This window comes from Chrysemys picta, chromosome 5, assembly GCF_011386835.1.
Source record: "Chrysemys picta bellii isolate R12L10 chromosome 5, ASM1138683v2, whole genome shotgun sequence".
NCBI lineage: Eukaryota > Metazoa > Chordata > Testudines > Emydidae > Chrysemys > Chrysemys picta.
Window position 1 is genome coordinate 93478515 of NC_088795.1, and position 19963 is coordinate 93498477.

At 36.1% G+C, this 19963-nt stretch overlaps 1 protein-coding gene across 22 annotated transcripts in view; it reads left to right on the top strand.

The window, feature by feature from the left end:
• FRYL (FRY like transcription coactivator) overlaps positions 1-19963 on the top strand; it is a 411199-nt gene that overhangs the window by 91950 nt on the left and 299286 nt on the right. Inside the window, exon 1 of one of the 22 annotated variants that reach the window (XM_042841876.2) lies at positions 7309-7924. The exons of the other annotated variants lie outside the window; for them this stretch is intronic. Within the exon in view, the coding sequence (XP_042697810.2) occupies positions 7852-7924 (73 nt within the window). The 5' untranslated portion in view covers positions 7309-7851. Of the gene's footprint in view, positions 1-7308; positions 7925-19963 lie in introns of those variants that run through there. 22 annotated transcript variants of the gene reach the window in all.

Below are 19963 nucleotides of genomic sequence, written 5' to 3' on the forward strand. Positions count from 1 at the left end.
GTCAGGATGATTCAGGTGGAGGTTTTGCTGGTGTCTGCTGCTGTCATTCCCCATTTTTCATCTTGGTTATTGGACAGCTAAAAGTTGGCAGATACATCCTCACTTTCCTGCACAGCAGTATCATTGGAGTCACTTTCCTCAGTGATTTAATCTTTCACTGCTTCCGTATCACCACACTGTGCCGCAAGAGCAGGCTCCCAGTCAGAATCATTGCTGCTAAACTGCAGTATCAGAATCATCGGTGTCCTCTGTGAAAATTCTCAGGAGCTCTTCATGAGATCCAGCTCTTGCCATCTTGTCTCACTCACAGGAGAAAAATACAGCCAGTGGACTGTTGAAACACAGCTCTACTATTGATGGTAACAGGGCAAGAGAAGTTAAACTGAAACTGCTTCTGTCAACAGTCTTTTCCCCGGCAACAGTGAGTCTTTTCCTGAGCCACAACATCTGTCAAGTGTAGGCTTGCCAGAAAATGTGTCTGACAGTTGTGGCATACCCAGAAATTCTTCCTAGCATATATAGGCTTCCCTGAAAATCAATTTGACAATGTTGTCTTCAAAGAAATTCAATTTGCTGGACAATTGTGAAGATACATAAGGCAAATGTTATCTGGGTCTATCAGACCCCCAGGACCCTCTGGGTGCCTTTTTTGAAAAACAAAACCCACTGAAACTATGATAAAAACAAATGCTGAAAGGTTCATATAATTATATCGTAACTGCTGCCTCAAAATAAAAATACTCTGATCCTGGAATACCTGCATAATTAATTTTAGGGTCTTAACTGATCCAAATGTCTTTTGAATGACTTTTTTTTTTTTTTTTTTTGCTACACTAAAACCACAACAGTTATGCAGACAATGCTAACAGGTTGTCCTCGTCGTAGTCTGAGAATATTTAAAGAAAGAAGAGGCACTAGTTCGCCTATCATGTTTTATTTAAATCTATGTACTTGTTTGGGGTCCAAGACAGTCCCAAAGACTTTCGATGTGTAGTACTTTTATTTTCCCAATGGATTTAACATTGAGTGTTCTAAATTACCCCATTACCTTTTTTAGTAATTTTTTTTTTTTTTGCGCTACACAAACCCACAACCAAGTAGGATGATAAAACCAGTGGAGAAAGATTGACCTCATCCTGATCTGATAATACTTAATGTATGAAGAGAAAGAAGTTTTGTCATGACATTTTTTGTTTACATTTTTGTGTAAGTTGAGGTCGCATAGGCCGCAGGACATTAGGAGGGTTAAGTTTCACATGTTTGTTATGGAGAACTTGTTTTTGAGATGCTGCTTGTTTGTCTGGAAAGCTGAGAACTTTTAGGCCTTCCAGAAAAGGCTGTGTGTGCAGATTTGTGGTAGGAACTTACTAATATTATTCCACATTCTTTTCACTAACAGTAACCTGTTCTTCCTTTTGAATCAGGTGGTTCTTTCAATTTTTTTCCCTTAGTCTTAGAATTTTTAAGGTTTGTAAATCAACATAAGTCTTGAGCTATGATTGCTGTTAAGATGCACCTGGATTGTACACAGTGAACTTATTTCAGTGTCAGATTGTTTATTCCCAGAAAAAGAATGTTAGTAGATATTTCAAAGGAGGTCTAGTCAGTAAAAAAGTCACTAGAAATTGCATTTACCTAAAACTAAATTATCAATTTTTTTTTGCAACACTTCACAGTTTGATCAAAATAATTTTAAATTTGAGTGCTATGTAAGAGGTAGGTATTCTAATAAATAATAGTTAACAGAAATTAACAGCTGCTACTTTAATGATCTTAAAGAACTTTAACCATATACAAGATAAAATCTGTATATTCACAATATAGCTTCTCCAACACTTCATGGAAAATTCATAGCCATAATTAAACATCATAAATAGTATATTTTATGTTAGATGTCATTGTTACTGAAATGCAATTTCAGTAAAAGAATCTATCATCTTGAAGGTGAATGTAGCTAAGGAGCTTTTTGGAACAGTGTGACTTGGTTATATTATGTAGTTTATCAGAATGGTTTTAGTGGTGATTTTTATGCTGTGTTTACGCTGGGATTTAGTTAAAATTATTTTTATTATGGGATAGATAAGACATTCAGAATGATGAATATCATGGTACTTTTTGAGGACGGGAAGAGAGCAGGAGACAGTCATCTTTCTCTCTCGGTCTCTCTCTCACCACACACAAACCTGGTAAATAGGTTTATATAGGTAAAATGCATGAATTATGAGATAAAATAGTAAAATGTAGTTCAACAGGAGTAAAATGATTTAAAAACAAACTTTCAGCAATATATCAATGAAAATGTAAAATAAAGAATTTTTTTTTAAAGATGATTCTCTTATCCATAACTACTGGACCTGTTCTATCTACATACTTGCTAGAAATTTTAAATAAAAGAATGATATAGTGGATACTGTTTATATTTAGAAGTAGTCTTCAAAATGTAAATAACATGGCAAGTATCCAGTAATGCAGACAGTTGCCTAATGGGATTCATGAATGTACCTAGGCATCTAACACCAGTTGATGTCCGAATAAGGAGCCTGGGCACTCTTGAAAATCCCATCATGTGCCTATTGACATCTTTAAAAGTTTGGCTCTAAGTACCTATGTAACAGGTAGGGAGGGATGCTGAAGCAGTATTGTGTATAATTTTATCACACTTTGCTAAAGCACATGCCAGAGTTCTGTCTTTTCAGAACTTTCAGTGAGCATTACACAGAATTAACTCCTACATTCAAGGATTTTATATACAATAGCCATGAGATTGAAAAGCAGTTCTCAGTCAGCTTCAAAGAGTAGTACATAATCTCTTAATAAACAAACATTTAACACACACACAAACACTGTAAATAGTATTTGGAATACTTATGAATAATTGAAAAATACTTTTAGGTAGTAAGTCTACTGGTCCTCATACAGATTTCCCTACTTAGTTTAAATTAAGAGTTTCAACATAACATTTACACTTCTATACTTCTAAACACATTTACCTCCTGATCTTCTTTCCAAGATGATTTCTCAGTCTCTATAGCATGGCTATAATATGTAGCATATTATCTGGATTCTTCAGAGCTTGAGAAGTATGGAAGCATCTCAGTTCTTTCCCCAAAACTTCAGAGCCTTTTCAACAAAAAAAAGTCTTGGGGTCCTTAGAGTTAGCAACATTTCTTGGGATAATAGCTGATTGGTCTTCTCACTGGTTCCAAAGTAGTACAGGCATTGGGATCAGCTTCACAATTTGAACAAGATAATATTAACTTACAGTGCTATCAGCATATAAAATATCCCTTCCCTGGATTTGTATAAGGCTCTCTCTCTATCTGGTGCTATCTTTTCTGCATAAATCTAGTTCAGTCAATAAGGCTGTACAAACCCTCACCTTACTGAGCTTTGGCCTGCGCGCATGCTGTCTCTCTCTCGCTGAAACAAAATACCAATTCAAAGCAGTTAGTTAATAGCTATATGCAAGTTCCACAAGCTCTGTAGCCTCTAGGGAGTGACTCAAATGCTCTCCCTCTTGATCCATAAAACACACTGCAGCGGTCTAAACATTATCCTAATGGAGGGCTTCCTTAGTAAATAAAAGTGGCTTAACACTCCTCTGTATCCAGAGTGGTATAGGAATTGGGACCCAGCCCTGGCAGCAGACACATTTCTTGGTTCTGGTCGATCAGCCACTTGAGTCTTACAGGGCTGTTAATGCCTATATTTATTATCTTTATTCCCCTGAACTCTGATTTGGCACAGCTTTCAGATGATGAATGCATGGAAATTGCAAGACTTCTTGCCCTTAATGAAAACTTCCTCTACAGTTTCAGAAGCAACTACTGAACATATCTGGTATCTGCACACCTTACTTCTGGATGTTTCTGGGTCTTTTGAGCTGAGTTGCGCTGCTCTGCTCTCTGTGCATGTATAGAGAAACTGAGTATTCAAACTAAAATCCATCCTCCCCACTGCTTCTCTCCTTTTCTTTGGACTTAAAAATCAAATGCTGCAGTATAAAGCATGTTAGTTACACATGCAAAACCTGTAACTTGTGTGATAGACCCAGGCCAGTTGGGTACAGTGGAATAGCAGAAGGCAGATATACTGGCCACTGGATTAACAGTTTCCTGTTCCCTGACTGACCAGAGCAGGGGCTGCTCCAGGCTAATGAGAACACCTGACTCCAATTAACCTGCAAAGAGTCAGGTGAGGCCATTAAGCTAATGTGACCATCTGACTCTAATTAAGGCCCTGCTGATATTATAAAAAGGGCTCACTCCAGTCTGGCAGAGGAGAGCCAGGGAGCCAGAGGAGAGGAAGTGCGACTGAAGGGCTGGTTAATGAAGACACCCTCAAACCATCAGTAAAGGAGCACTAAGGTAAGGGTGAAGAAGGGAGAAGCAAGAGAGCTGTGGGGAAGTGGCCCAGAGAAATGTAGCAACTCTGGCAGTGAAAGGTTGGCTGCCAACAGCTGCTACCATTAGGGTCCCTGGGCCGGAACCTGGAGTAGAGGGCGGGCCCGGGTTCCCCCCCAACCCACCACTATAGGAACACTCCTGGGAGGGGAAGTCAGGCCCCTGTCAGGACAGGAGGCTAAACTGTTCTAAAACAAGACCTAGGGACAACAGAGACTGTGGGAATTCTCTCAGCAACCTCCTTGCTGGCTTATGATGAAAAGGGCTCAGTAGACTGTAACCCTGGCCCTAGAGAGAGAAGGGCTATGGAGGGTCACAGAGAGCCACCGAGGCTAGCATATACCGCCTAGAAGCACAGGACCCACGGGGACAAGGTCAGAGCGCTGCCACACTTGATAAATATTAACATATTGACACATTTAAACTTTAATGTGGGAGGGGGAACAATCCAATGGTTTGAATTACTGAGAATTCTAAAATGTATATGTAATAGTAGCTTAATTGTCAATATAGATTTCTTCATCCATATATCTTCAAAGGAAGACAAGTATCATTTTACGCATCTGTTATCTGGGGGGTCCAAGGCACAGAGATGTTAAGACACTTGGCGAAGGTCACATAACAGGTCCATGACAAAGCTGTGAATAGAATCCAAAGTGTTCTGATTCATAGTCTAACATCTTATCCATTGGACCATACTTCCTCCACTTATGTATGCATGTGCATAATCTATACATTTCATGCAGTATCAAAAGAGTATTTTTTATGTTCCTCAAAACAAGCATATTTTGAGTCTAAATATGTTGATCCAGTCCCTTTCTAATATTTCAATAATCTAAGCATACAGAAAAACTATAGGCAGCTCATAATACAGCTTTCAAATATTGCTTACATGTCAAATTCTTACTGGCTTTCTAATACATCAGTCACATCTAAAAAGTCTGTATTTCCTCTTAAGAAGTCTACCAAAGAAAGTAATTAGTGACTATGACTACATAGAAATAATAATGAAACATAATCTCTGGGTATGATGGGGAAAACAATCGAAACTACCTCAAGACTCATTTGGCCAAACTCAATGTTGGTGTCAACGGGTGAAATTCTGTTTTTATCAGTATTGTCTTTGATCACATTGAAAACTATAAGCTGATATAGGAGTTAACAATAGTGCAGCATGATATTGGTTTTTTTTCTAAGGGCGCATCTACACTACTGCTTAAGACGATGTAACTTGCATCGCTCAGGAGTGTGAAAAAGACAAGCCCTTGAGCAACACAAGTTGCATCGACATAAGTGCTGTTCACACTGGTACTGTACAACATAGCGTCCGCCACTTGCGGAGGTGGAGTACTTATGTCGACAGGAGCGCGCTCTCCTGTTGGTATAGCATGTCTTCACCAGATGTGCTACAGCAGTGCAGCTCTGCTAATGTAGCACCATAGTGTAGACTTGCCCTTATTGCCCCCCAGTTCTTGGAGTCATGCAATTCCATAAATATCTCAGCTTTTATTTTAAAAAATAAATCTTAAAATATGTTTATGCTATAAACGCTATGTTGGCACAGCTGCAGCACTGCAGCTATGCCATTGTAGTTCAGACACTTACTACAGTATGAAGGTTTTTTTCCCATCACTGTAGTAAATCTAACCTCTCCAGAGGCAATAGCTAGGTTGATGGAAGAATTCTTCCATCCATATTCCCATATGACTCAAGTACTGACTCAAATAGAAATTTCAATGTGGTTTTGCGGAAAACTATTTATTTACTCGTAATGTTTTTGTTTAAATTGTTGAGAAAATTAAAAAAAATATAAACTTTTAATTTGAACTGTCAGTATGTGCACATACCTAAACTGAGTGACTTCATGGTTTTATCACTATAACTCTTATTTTCCTTCCATTTCAGTACTATTTGTTACCTCAGTTCTCCCCTCTAATATTAATTGAAAGCTCCTCAGGGCAGGGATCTTGTCTTTAATTTCTGTTTTATTTTTGAATATTGTTTTCAAGTGCTTGTGAACTCTTTTTTCAAAGGCCTCTTCCACATCTTTAATGGCAAAGTAATATATTCATATAATCAAACTCTTCTTTGTCCTTAATATCACAAATGTTTCAAGCACAATTTTGTGTATGTCCCTTAGTTTTTCATCTCTCCCTCAAATAATATTTCAAGTCTGGAATTAAACATCAGAGATTTTTCCATTCTCTTTATTAGTATATATGTCACAAGTAAATTATTACAAATTTAAAATTTGGGATGAGGAAAACTGGCAAAATTGTACTGACACATTGATAGCAGTACTTGAAGGAAATACTCATAATTATGCTAAATAGAATACATTTTACTTTTAAATTGCCTGTCGATATTTTTAGTATGAAATGTGCTCCTACTGAAGTTGACTGCTGTATGTTGTTATAAAAATCCCTTTATATGTCGAAGGAGCTCTAGTTTGTCATTTTGTCAATGTTCCATGACTGCTGTGGAGTGAAGGTTTTTTTGTTTTGTTTTAAAGATAAATGGATCTTTCTTTGTCAGCATCATTTTGATTTCTAGTGTGAATATTATGGCAGTGTGCAAAAGGAATCGTGTATCCTTAAAGTAAGAATATATGACTGTTTATATTTTAAAGTTATCATTTAATTATAATGCAGTTATCTTTCCTGAGTGGGCTCTGCAATTAGGAAATGAGATATTAGACATCTGGGTTTAAGAGGCAGGAAGAAACTTTAGTTGAGCAGAGCAATTTTAGAGAGCTGATGTAGGCTTAGAGCCACAGTATTCATTACATCATCCTCCCAATCCATTAGCCAGCATTATCTCCAATGGATTAAGTGGGAAGTTGTATTGTGCATCTTCACAAGAATGCTGAGGAGTCACAGCTTATTGACTGGCTGTATTGAGCTCTGGAAAGAATGTGCTTGCTTTGAAGACTAGAAGGAGAAAAGCTTTTCTACTGCTGGGAGCTGTATAGACTAAAGTGCAACTGTCAGCTGTTTGAGGAGGAGGAGACATGAGGATCTTGTTCCAGTTGTTAATCCATTTTTATTCTAGTAGCAGTTAAAGCTATTGGAATAAGTTGAAGCCTGTAGTTCAGAGCTCCAGGCTGTTCCGTTTACTAAAAACAAAATGACTAACACAAGGCTACAGATCAGACTATCTTCTGTGTTTACTATTTTGTTTCTAGACTCTGGAAGTAATGCATTACTGCGTAAAGAAAGGTGAAGATGCCCTTCAGTGCATTCTTATGACAAACTTGTAAGCTTTTTTCCATACCAGAGAGTTCATCTGCATTCAGCAGCGTTTCTACTCTAGTTGTGCGTCACTCAGAGACTGCATGGCAATGAAACAGCGACACTGTGGGCCAAAACTCTGCTGCCTGTGAGCAAAGAAGGGACAACAGTTTGACAACAAAACCATAGCTGCTGCTGCAGCAGCTGCCTGAGGCATAATGTTGAGTTTACAGGATTCTGTGTTTTTTGAAATTAACATAAAGTCCCTTTTAAAGTCCTGGAGCAGTAGCAGTAAGTATATTTTTTTCACTGAGAGAATAAGATCTTGATAGTATTCATTTTGCATGCTGATTTGTAAAATTTTAAGATAGTTAAAATAGTATTTTTTTTTTTTTGCATGAACCAGTAGATTAATACAGTGTGATTTTTAAAACCTGGTATATACATTGAGTGACCAGAAAACTGCACTGTCTGCTTCCCAGTTCTCCAGTAAGAAGAAGAGTCATTATTTAATTTCCTGGATAATATTTGTTTCATTCTGACTAAGTTCTTTGCTACCTTTGCTCGCTAAGAGAAATGACAAATAGATCCTGGTTTCTGCAGTTATCTGACACCAGTACTATTCCGTAGTTCTGCCAGCACATAATGTTCTTTTGAAGCAAAATAAACTGTCTGCAGATTGTGAATAATGTTATAACTTTTTCTGTTCATTAATATGCTTATGTTTGAGATGGGAAATTAATTTTTTTATTTTCAGCAAACTAGATCTCAAATTGTTTTTGTTTTAAATCTCCCAAACTGCATTTTTATGGAGGTTTCATGTCTGAACGGAGCCAACAAAACAAGGATGATCTGTGTTAAGACTGCCACTCTGTCCTCAACTCACCTCCAATTTCTCATAGTTAATGCAGGGATCTCAAGTCAGGGAGTTTTTGTGTCTTGTGTTACATAGGCTGTAATACCATAGGCACAGCCAGATAAGTTCAGGGTGGCAGAACACACTAAATTGACAAATGTGAAGTGTTTTAATATGTTGACCTAAATATTTTATACACTATATGCTTAATTTCCTTATGTACCTATAATTGTTTTAAAAGGCCCACAGGGGATTTTAAGAGCTACCTCTGACATCTCCATTTTAAGCAATATTTGGGTAATTTAAGGATTGTTTTGAGGCATGCTGAAATGTGTTTAGTTTCTGGCCACCAAGATGTATCCTCAGAACACTGCTGCTTGGATCTTTGACCTAATACTACATCATCTTTATGGTGCATCATGTATATCTGTGTCTTGGAGGCATTATTAAGCAGGTTAGAAATACCCAATAGAAATACTCATAAGGGGACATTGAACACATCTTGGAATAGCTTACAAGACACAAGTGGTGTTAATATCAAAGGCTTCAGTCCATATTGTGGACAAACCATGTCTAAAATTTCAACTTTTAACAATAACTTTTCAAAAGTAGCAAATAAAACTCTTGAAATTAGACCCTGTGTACTACTTTAGCTGCAAAGCAAAAACTGTGTTTGTTTATATTTTGTATTTAAAAAGTTGGGCTGAAAATATTCCAAATTAGACCTTGAAAAGAAATCATCACAGTTGTCAGTAGTCTTGATTTGAGTTAACTATATTTTAGTTTGTAAATATATGATGTAAAGTGGACTTTTTCCCATGCACAGTATAAACCCAGGGTGTAATACAAAAATGATTGATTTAAAAATGCTTAAAATTATTTGACGACTGTATATTGCTTGGAAACTGAAATAGTCTAGGATTTGATCACAAAAAGACTGCTGTAAAATATTTTAAAAAAAGGAAAGAAAGGTACATTCTAGATTATAAAAACTAGTTGTGACACACAGATATAATAAAAGTAATTGGCATATGAACAAGGATTCTGTATGGTATTACAGTATCTCCATTATGTCCTCCGTTACGTAAGCATGACAGGGAAACACCTTACTGACTCTTTTTCTTCACCACGTTGTACCTAGGTATTGGAGGATCTTCTGGTTAACCATGAATTTCCAGTGTTCAGTTGGCTTTTAATAATCAGAATAGTCCTCCTCACCAGATTTTGTGAAAACTGGCACTATGATATAACTGTGTGCATAGTAGACATTTTTCAGCATGTTCTCAGTGCTTGCTAGTCACATTCTATCATCATCTATTGTGCATAATGGCTGTGAGCAGACCTTAAAGGAAGGCTGTAGTGCTTTCTGTTAGGTACAGTACTGTAATTCATATTGATAGCTCAGGTGCCACAAGTACTCCTGTTCTTTTTATTGATAGCTCAGTGACTTGAGCTGAATGGGAAAAGTAAGTTATTTTTGTTTTCAAAAATATTCCATTTAGGTGATGCAATATGTACAGAACATCTCTCTCTCTCTCTCACACACACACACACACACACACACACACACACACACACACACACACACACACACACACACATATATGCAATACAGTATATCAAAATGTAGTTTTCAGATAAATATTTCTCTTAACATTTTTACAAATGAGTTTTTTTGATAAAAAGTTTACATTAGGGAAACTCCTGATTTCTCTTCTAAAGGATTCAGTATATTAAAAATATCAGATATGTGCAATACATCAATTGTAAATATTTGTTGATGATGAATATATAGTAGAAACCCTGCTGAACTCCATGATTGTGGTTTTAAGGGCTTGCTTAGCTGGCAAAATGTTGCAGTGCTGGCTAAGGTTTGATTATAGCTGAGCTTTTTTTTCATTAACAACAATGAAGTGACATTTGTATGGCCTAGATTCAGGATTCTGTCTCTGTGCCAGCAGTTTTAGGCATTACTCCTTTTTAAATTGAATCAGGAACATTCTGTTAAACCAGCTGTGTAGTCAGGATGTTGTCATTTAAAAGATTGGTTTACTTTACTAAAATTGTAAACAAAATACAGGCATCCTACTGGTTTCTTTCTAGCTGCACAGAGCACTAAGAAACCTCAGAAATGTATGATATCTATCAACTCTAAGTAACACACCCTTAAAGTTACATATTCATTTGCTTTATGTTAACTTAGTTATGCATGATTTATGCTGTGCAGTCAACTTAATTTTTCTGTTTGACTTTTTGTATGATAGTTTTTGTAGCAAAAATGTCAGTTTTATTAATATTAAGGGCCCTAGCTTGTGTTGGCTAGAGCTGCCTTTTTCATTAAGTTAGTGTTTAAATCTTTCATTGGCTACAGATGAAATAAAATATAATATTATGTATATGAGTGTTATTTGCACAAAAAAGTGCTTCCTCATACGGTGAAAAATATGAAGTAATCAAAATATTTATTCAAGTATAACCAGGTGAATGAGTTTCTTAAGAAAAGCTGCAAAGCAACTACCAGGATTGCATATTTCCATAGTATCTTGGAGGCTTCCACCAATAATTTGTTTCCTTCTTGGTAATAGTCTGTTCCTTTCCTACTTTTATATACAGCTTCCTAAAACGATTACTGTACCGTTATTGTATGGATAGTTCATTTTCTTCACTATATATTTGTTTATTCACAGATTCACAAGTTAGCCATTTACTATCTGCTTTGGAAATTCATCTGAATACTTTCACTAGAGAAAGGTTAAGAACAGAGGCCTCAATTCAGTATGATACTCAGGCAAATTCATAACTTTCAGCATGTGAGTAGGCCCATTATCTTCAAGAACATGAGTTGTCCCTCTGATGTCGTGCACATGCTTAAGAACCTTGTTGAATCAAACCAAGATTCAAGGGAAACCTGTACTAAGGAGTCTAATGAACTGCCTCTAATGTTGTACATGGGCACAAATATACTTTAATAGCCTACAGACTGGTAGATATTTCAACCATGAAACAAAATAAAACCTCAAATGGACAGTCATATGATTTTATTTACCAATACACACACAAACTATAGAATGATTGGGAGATTTGTGTGTTAATTCTGTGCTACTGATTGGTGATTTTAAGAGCTGTTTTAAAAAACAAATAGTATTCTAAACATACCTCGAATTTACATCTAATATACATACTCTAATAGGAAACACTGTGGGAAATACAACTGCATTATTCCTTTTGCTTTACGTTTCCTTCCTTTTTTTCTTAGTAAAGTACTCTGACAGAATGATTAATACAGTAAATACCAGAAGCACAGAAGATAATAATGAATAGCACACCCGTTTACCAGAAGTGTTGTATTCCTGTCCACAAAATGTAATCCTCAGTATAACGCAGCAACTCTCAAATAAAATTGCAACTCTTGCTACTTGAATAAATGTTTTGATTACTTCATGTTTTTCACTGTATGAGGAAGCACTTTCCCCCCTTGATTCTTGGTTTGATTCAACAGGGTTCTTAAAGAACATGAGTTGTCCCACTGAAGTCGTGCACATATTTAAGATAATGGACCTACTCACATGCTGAAAGTTATGCATTTGCCTGAGTATCATACTGAATTGAGGCCTCTGTCCTTAACCTTTCTCTAGTGAAAGTATTCAGATGAATTTCCAAAGCAGATAGTAAATGGCTAACTTGTGAATCTGTGAATAAACAAATATATAGTGAAGAAAATGAGCTATCTATACAATAGCTGTACAGTAATCATTTTAGGAAGCTGCACATAAAAGTAGGAAAGGAACAGGAGATTACCAAGAAGGAAACAAATTATTGGTGGCAGCCTCCAAGATACTACAGGAATATGAAATCCTGGTAGCTGCTTTGCAGCTTTTCTTAAGAAACTCATTCATTTGGTTATTCTTGAATACCCTCTAGAAGAGACTTTTCTGCCTTTTTGTAGGATTAACTGACCTGAAGAATTTGCTTCCTCTTCCACCAAAACTAAAAATGAAACATTAGTCTTCTGCAGGGTTCTACTCTGATAATATAATATTTAACAAATTCACTAGTGTAGAACAGGTATAGATGAATTTTTTTCATGCTGTGATTTCAAATGTAAGAACAGTGATGAAATAGTCTGATTTAAACAAAACAATGAGTTGACCTTCTTTGTGCAAAGCTCCAGGAGTGCCATATACTAAAACTGTACCTATGAACAACTGTGGAGTTAACACCTCAGGGTTTTTGTTGATATATATGGCAATATTTTAATGTTAGATTTCTGATGAAATGTGCCAATGTTTGAACTTTGCTTTTGTAGTTCTTATTGTTACTAGAAATCCTTGATAAAAGTACATTTGGATAAAAGTTTAGGAATCATAACTTTGATATATATAACTACTTCTCTCATCATTTTATATTTTTTTCTGCAAACCCAGTCATTTTATCTGGAAAACATTTAGTTTGGGATGCTAATTGATTCTTTCTCACACCAGAATGAAATGTCCTGTATGAGTAATGATCACCAGTGTTGATGTGATGACATAAGCTGATTTTCAATTTGTTTATGGTGAAACTTTCTGCTTCTATGTGCCACTGTCACAGCTTCAGTAATATTTTGCTTAATCAAGAAATCCATTGAGTGATCAACAGAAATAGACTACTTTCTTTTCATGGCATCCTGGACAGATACTACAGCAGAATTAAGTGTACGCTTCTCCAAAATTTAAGCACTCTGCATTGTAAATCATGTTAGTTTCTTTTAAAGAAGTTTGAAATTAAAAATAACTAAGCAAATACACGTCATGGCTGTTACACAACCACTTTGTAAACTAGAGTTTACAGAAGTAAGATATGTGACTTAATTCTCAGAACATGCATGTTGTATTTAATGTAATGACGTTGGCTGACTTGTAACCTCTTAGTTATTTTGAATGCTTTAGGCCTAGTCTAGTTTGTAACTGCCTTCTTTTAGTCTTAAAATGCTTTTGAGATAGGAAGTGTGTGCGTGCTGCCTTCTCTCCCCTCCCCCCCCCCCCCGCCTACTCTAGGAACCTACTTTGTGAAGTCTCTATGTAATGTGTATATTCTGTTTGCTCAGACTATTCAGCTTGTTGATACACTTTGTTTTCCACCAGAATTCATTTTTGTTTGTTTGTTTTGTTTTTTGAAGTGTTCAGTATTCCAGGAAACTGAGTCAAAGTTGAAAATGTTACTAAATCAAAGAAATTGACCGGAATTAATATCTTCTGTGGTGGCAAATTAACTGTGGATCTGGGCCATGCACTTTTGAGGGACATAGCTCACAGATCAATCTGGACCTTTTTTCTAGAAATGTGGTGGTTCCACTAACATCTCCATGTTCTCACTGGTAAACATTGGCTGGCATAAAGCAACATTTACCACACAGTGACATTGGGGATACCACAATTTCCTCCTGTATTTAGAGTAAGAAATTATTGTACTTACTCTTGGGAAGTCGTGCATAAATACTGTTGTTCTCTTTTAATGACACACTACATATGTTCTGAAGCACACTACAATTTGGGGCATGTCAAATCCTGGAGCATTCAGATTATACAGTGTCCCAGACTCAGTAGCCCCTAGCATGTGCCCAGCTCAATGGAGTTGCCAGTTCGATAAATATAGCTGCTCCTTTTTAAAGGTAAGAGGGATTTATTGCATGGGAGAGTAGGAAAGGCAAGGAGGCTAGTGAGTGGAATGTGGTGTGGAGGCTCAAGTCACCAATAGACCCTCAAAAGCTACCAAATCAGATAAGGTCAAAAAATTGCAATATCCCTCATCCTCAATTGAATCTCCCACATCTTTCACTGAACATCTCAACTGCCAGACCCTTCCTGAGTCCTCCTTTCCTACTTTACTGAAGATTAAGATATATTGTTGAAAAGGGGCTCAACTTGCAGTTTGTTCAAAAACTCCATGTTTTTGGTTGATCCAAGCTCTTTTTTATATTTTAATCCATCTCTGGTCAGATGTCTTTTGTTGATGTTAAAAGGTAGCTCTGATGTCAACCAATCTAGTCATTATTTCAAAGGTAATATTTCTCTGAAGACGGATGCGTGACTTGGGTAAAGATTCAGTGTTTGTGAACAGTTTGTTTTTTATGCATCCTGGCTATGAATATGTGTATGGATGCACATTGGGGAATTTGTTTGAATAGGTTTTGTATGTAACAAGTAAATGTGGATTTATGAAGATTTGGGTGTTATATGTTTATTATGTATATTAATATAGAAAATATCCATTTGTCATGTCTGAGTCTCCCATAGCACCAATATGTTTTTAAATCTAAATAGACAAACTGTAGTTGTGTGTACAATGTATGTTTAGCTATAAATTTATCCATTTTTTTCATGAGACCCATACCTGTACCAGATTGAGCTTTGCCTTGGTGTCTGTTACAGCAATAAACCTTTCCACTAAGCTCATAACTATTAGATTCCAGCAATGATACAAATTACAAAAAAGAGTGTCAGAATGCAAACTACGCTGTCAGCTACTGTTACTAGAATAAACTGCATACTCTGCATGGACTTCAGGAAAGCACCAGATCAAACCAATTGCAGTGAACTCATATCAAATGGCCTTTTTCTGCTGACTACCTTCACTCCGGGTATAGTGTCTTTGCATTTGAAGGGGAAAGATTTAGACACTAGATATTCGATAATGTGTAGGAGATCACTATCTCAAGAGGACTTTTTAGAACTGAGGTAACCATTTTAACACAATGTATGAATCAAGTTGTTGTTGTGTGGTATATTATAAATAGTCTGTCTTTGCCTGGAGCTGCATTGTTTTTTCCATGGAGACAAGCTTTGAGCATCTTTCATCTTTCCCTTAAGAGAATGAGGATGCTAACAAAACGGAATCTAAACAGTTAGGCAAGGTAGAGATAAAGAGGGCAAGGAGAAAAAATGAAGAACAAATTAGACAAAATCTTTAAGTACTTTAGATGTACTACTAATTTAAATTTTAGTAGCCCGTGCCTAGTGTATATATTTTCTACATTTAGTTACTTGGAGGATGAAGTGCATAGCTGAATTGATAAAATGTTGCTGATGTTAAATTACCTTGGTTAGTAAGAAATTATATAGTTATGAGGAATTCCAGAAGGATTTAATGAAACAGGGTGAGCAGGCAATAGACTGGAAATGTAAAATTTACCTTGTTAAAGTAGAAAAGTAATACCTATTGGAAGATGTAAACTTTTTACTATAATTTGGTTCAGAATTAGTTGGAGTCTTGCCGGAGAAAGATCTAGGAGTCATTGTGGGCAGATTAATGAGCATGTCTGCTTAACATTAATACTTCCTTACCTCACAAGCATGTTGTGAGGATAAATACATTAAAGAATGTGAAGCACTTTGAGATCTATTATGAAAAGCATTATGTAAGAGCTAGATATTATTTATTTATTACAGAACAATTATGGTCAAAAAAGCTAGTGATGTACCTAGACTTATTAATGAGGGCACAGCAAATAGCATGGAAAGTGATCAGTCAGTTTTCTGCCCTCTTTAGCAGTTTAATCAAATTTTGGTATTGGACCTTTCAAAAAGGTTAAGGGACCTGCACATAGAATAGCTAGACAGTTGAATTTATACTAGTGCTGTCAAGCAATTAAAGTGATTAGTTGCAAGATTTAAAAAAATCATGATTAATCAGTGTTAATCGCACTGTTAATAATAGAATACCCTTTATTTAAATATTTGTGGATGTTTTCTACATTTTCAAATATTTTGATTTCAATTACAACACAGAATACAAAGTGTACAGTGCTCACTTTATATTTTTATTACAAATATTTGCACTGTAAAAAGATAAAATAAATAGTATTTTTCAATTCACCTCATACGAGTTCTATAGTTAGGGCCACAAAATTCACGGTCCATTTTGGTCAGTTTCGCAGTCATAGGATTTTAAAAATTGTAAATGTCATAATTTCAGTTATTTACATCTGAAATTTCACAGTGTTGTAATTGTAGGGGTTCTTCCCAAAAAGGAGATGTGGGAGGGTCACAAGGTTATTGTGTGTGTGTTGGGGTGGTACTGCTATCCTTACTTCTATGATTCTGCTGGTGGCAGTACTGCCTTCAGAGCTGGGCAGCTGGAGAGTGGCAGCTGCTGGCCAGGAGCCCAACTCTGAAGGCAGAGCCGCTGCCAGCAGCAGTGCAGAAGTAAGGGTGGAATGGTATAGTATTGCCACCCTTCTGCGCTGCTGCTGGCAGGGCGCCACCTTCAGAGCTGGGTGCCTGGCCAACAGCCATCACTCTCAGCCACCTTGAAATCTGTATAATATAGGATAAAAGCACACAAGAGACCAGATTTCATGGAGGAAGACTAGATTTCATGGTCCGTGACACTATTTCATGGCCACGAATTTGGTAGGGTCCTAACTATAGTGCAGTCTCTTTATCCTGAAAGTGCAACTTACAAATGTTGAATTTTTTTTTTACATAACTGCATTAAAAAATAAAACAATGTAAAACTTTAGAGCCTACGAGTCCACTCAGTACTGCTTGTTCAGCCAATTGCTAATTTACAATGTCACCTGAAAGTGAGAACAGGCATTCGCATGGCACTGTTGTAGCTGGCTTTGCAACATTTACTTGCCAGATATGCTATACATTTATATGCACTTTTATGCTTTGACCACCATTCCAGAGGACATGCTTCCATAGTGATGATGGGTTCTGCTCGAAAACGATACAAAGCAGTGTGGACCGACGCACATCCATTTTCATTATCTGAGTCAGATGCTACCAGCGGAAGATTGATCTTCTTCAAAAAGTGTCATGTGAATGCCTGTTCTCACTTTCAGGTGACACTGTAAATAAGAGGCGGGCAGCATTATCTCCCATAAATGTAAACAAACTTGTTTGTCTTAGCTATTGGCTGAATAAGAAGTAGGACTGAGTGGACTTGTAGGCTCTAAAGTTTTACACTCTTTTGTTTTTGAGAGCAGTTATGTAACAAAAAAAAATCTACATTTGTAAGTTGCACTTTCATGATAGAGATTGTACTACAGTACTTGTGTGAGGTGAATTAAAAATACTGTTTATTTTGTTGATCTTTTTATTACAAATATTTGCACTGTAAAAATAATATAAAGTGAGCACTGTGTACTTTGTATTCTATGTTGTAATTGAAATCAATATATTTGAAAATGTAGAAAAACATCCAAAATATTTATAATACATTTAAATTGGTATTCTGATATTGTTTAACAGTGTGATTTAAAACTGCGATTAATCTCTCTTAATTTTTTTAGTCTAGTTAATTTGTTTTGAGTTAATTGCTTGAGTTTAACTGTTATTAATTGTTTACACGTGAGGAGAGTTTATAATTCCAATATTATTTATCTTGGAAAATAGAAGAATAAAAGGAAATATGACAGCTATATAAAATCATGAACAGTTCCTCACCCTGTTCTTAACACAAGAATGTTCATTTTTATACAACATATACACCTGTGGAATTCACTGCTGTAGACAAATATTGAAGTAAAGAGTTCAATATGATTCCAGAAAGAAACAGATATTTATATGAACTAGAATATTTACAGCTATGCTGTTTTGCTCAAATAACTACATAAGATCAGTTCTCTTGCTTCAGGGCATAAACTGAAGATATTTTATGGTATTTGAATAATTCATCTCTCGTAAAGAGAACATAGGAAAACATGGGAAGGAGGAAGTAATGTGTCTTGTTCCCCCTGCTTCCCCCTATCTAGCCTGATTTAGCATGTACGTATTGGGGATTTTTTTTCACTTTACATTTGAAGCCTCCTGCATAGGTTGCTGCTAAGGAACAGAAGGCTGGACTAAAAGGATAGTTTAATATTAACTTTGTGGATTTTAAAATAATTATTTAACAAAAAATGCACAACCCTGTAACTTATAATATGTATTTCTTTCTCTGGTTCTGTCATCCCTCCCACCTATTTGCCTCCTTTGTTTATATTCTTCTTGACTTCCTGCCCAAATTTCCATCTGGTTCCTGGTGTCTACAGGTTGGTGAGTCTTGACCTTTCGGCTCTAGTGTTTGTCGAGCTGCAGTAAAGAAGCTCTTCTTTATTCAGCAGTAAAGGTTGCCTGCTATAGATTGGAAGGTCTTTTCCTATAATCCAGAAGAAAAGACTGGGGATCCAACTGGATATAAAATTGAAATAGTTAAAAAAAAAAAATCGAAGACTAAGATTGAACTACATGTCCATTCTGACTGTTTTAAAAGGGTAGTGTTTGTTATGAAAAAAATCATTACTTCTTAGTCCATAATTTTGCATAGCAATTGACATAAATTTTAAAAAAAGAAATGGTCCATCCTCTGAAGAATTTATAATATAACCTAGAACATGAAGATGATAAAATATGTAGGGAAAACCTCAGAGTTAAATAAAAATGAGTAATTTATATAGTGAGTAAACCATAAACTGCAATTTAAATAGCAGATAGAGTAAGATGAGGAGAGGAGTAGATGGCATAGGAGGAGAGGTTAGTATTGAAAGAAGTGGACTTTGAGGAGATTTGAAGAGGTAGAGTTAGAATGTTGAAGGTTTTAGATAGCAGCATGACAAATGGCTGGTTGGTGAATGTTGGATGGAGCAGTGGATAAAAGGAAAACTTGGCATTAAGAATGGATGGAGTTCATGGGACAAGGTGGAAAGTGGTGAAAGATTTAAATGAGTTGGATTGAGCAGAGTTGTGCACTTAAAAGTGAGGGCAAGCGGTTTGACTTTTTTTACAGAAAGAGACAGTGAAGGCACTTGTGTGATTAGTTGTATATGGCCAAAATGGTAGCAGAGGAAGATTATTTTAGATGTTGAATACGGGATAGATGGATAGGTGCGAGAAAGGAAGGCTGAAGATCACCATGTTTTCATGCTTGAAGATTTTCTATCAAAATGTTTTTTCTGTTGTCAGTGCTTGATGGAGATTTGTTGTCAAGATTATTGACATGTTCTTATAGTGGCTCAGTTAGAAACCTACCTTCTTGTCAAGATTTTGTTGGTTCCATTTTTCTTTTAAGAGCTACTTATGCAAAATAATCATCTTCTCCAGCACTGATTTTGCTCCAGTAATCAGAATAATGGTTCTTGATTGATTTTTTTTTTTCTGTCTTTATAGAAAACTCTCATTCACTTTTGGTCAAGAATTAGCACATTGAATATTAGTTAGCTTTTATTCTTCTCCTGTGTGATACAGCTGTCTTAACATGTCTTTTCATTTTATGACTGTAAAGAGATTGCTTTTTGCAAAGTCATATCCTGCACTAGTCCAATGTTTCATTACAAGAAAACAATCTTCACTGGGTATTCCGTCTACAAAGAAATATAGTTCTTTAAAGAGTATTAATAGCCATAAATAGATTGAGACTCACCCCACCACTGTGAGTCTGTATATAACTTGTCAATTTGGGGGATATACGCCTGTGCCATCTTATGATTTTGTGATGCTAGGCTGTATTTC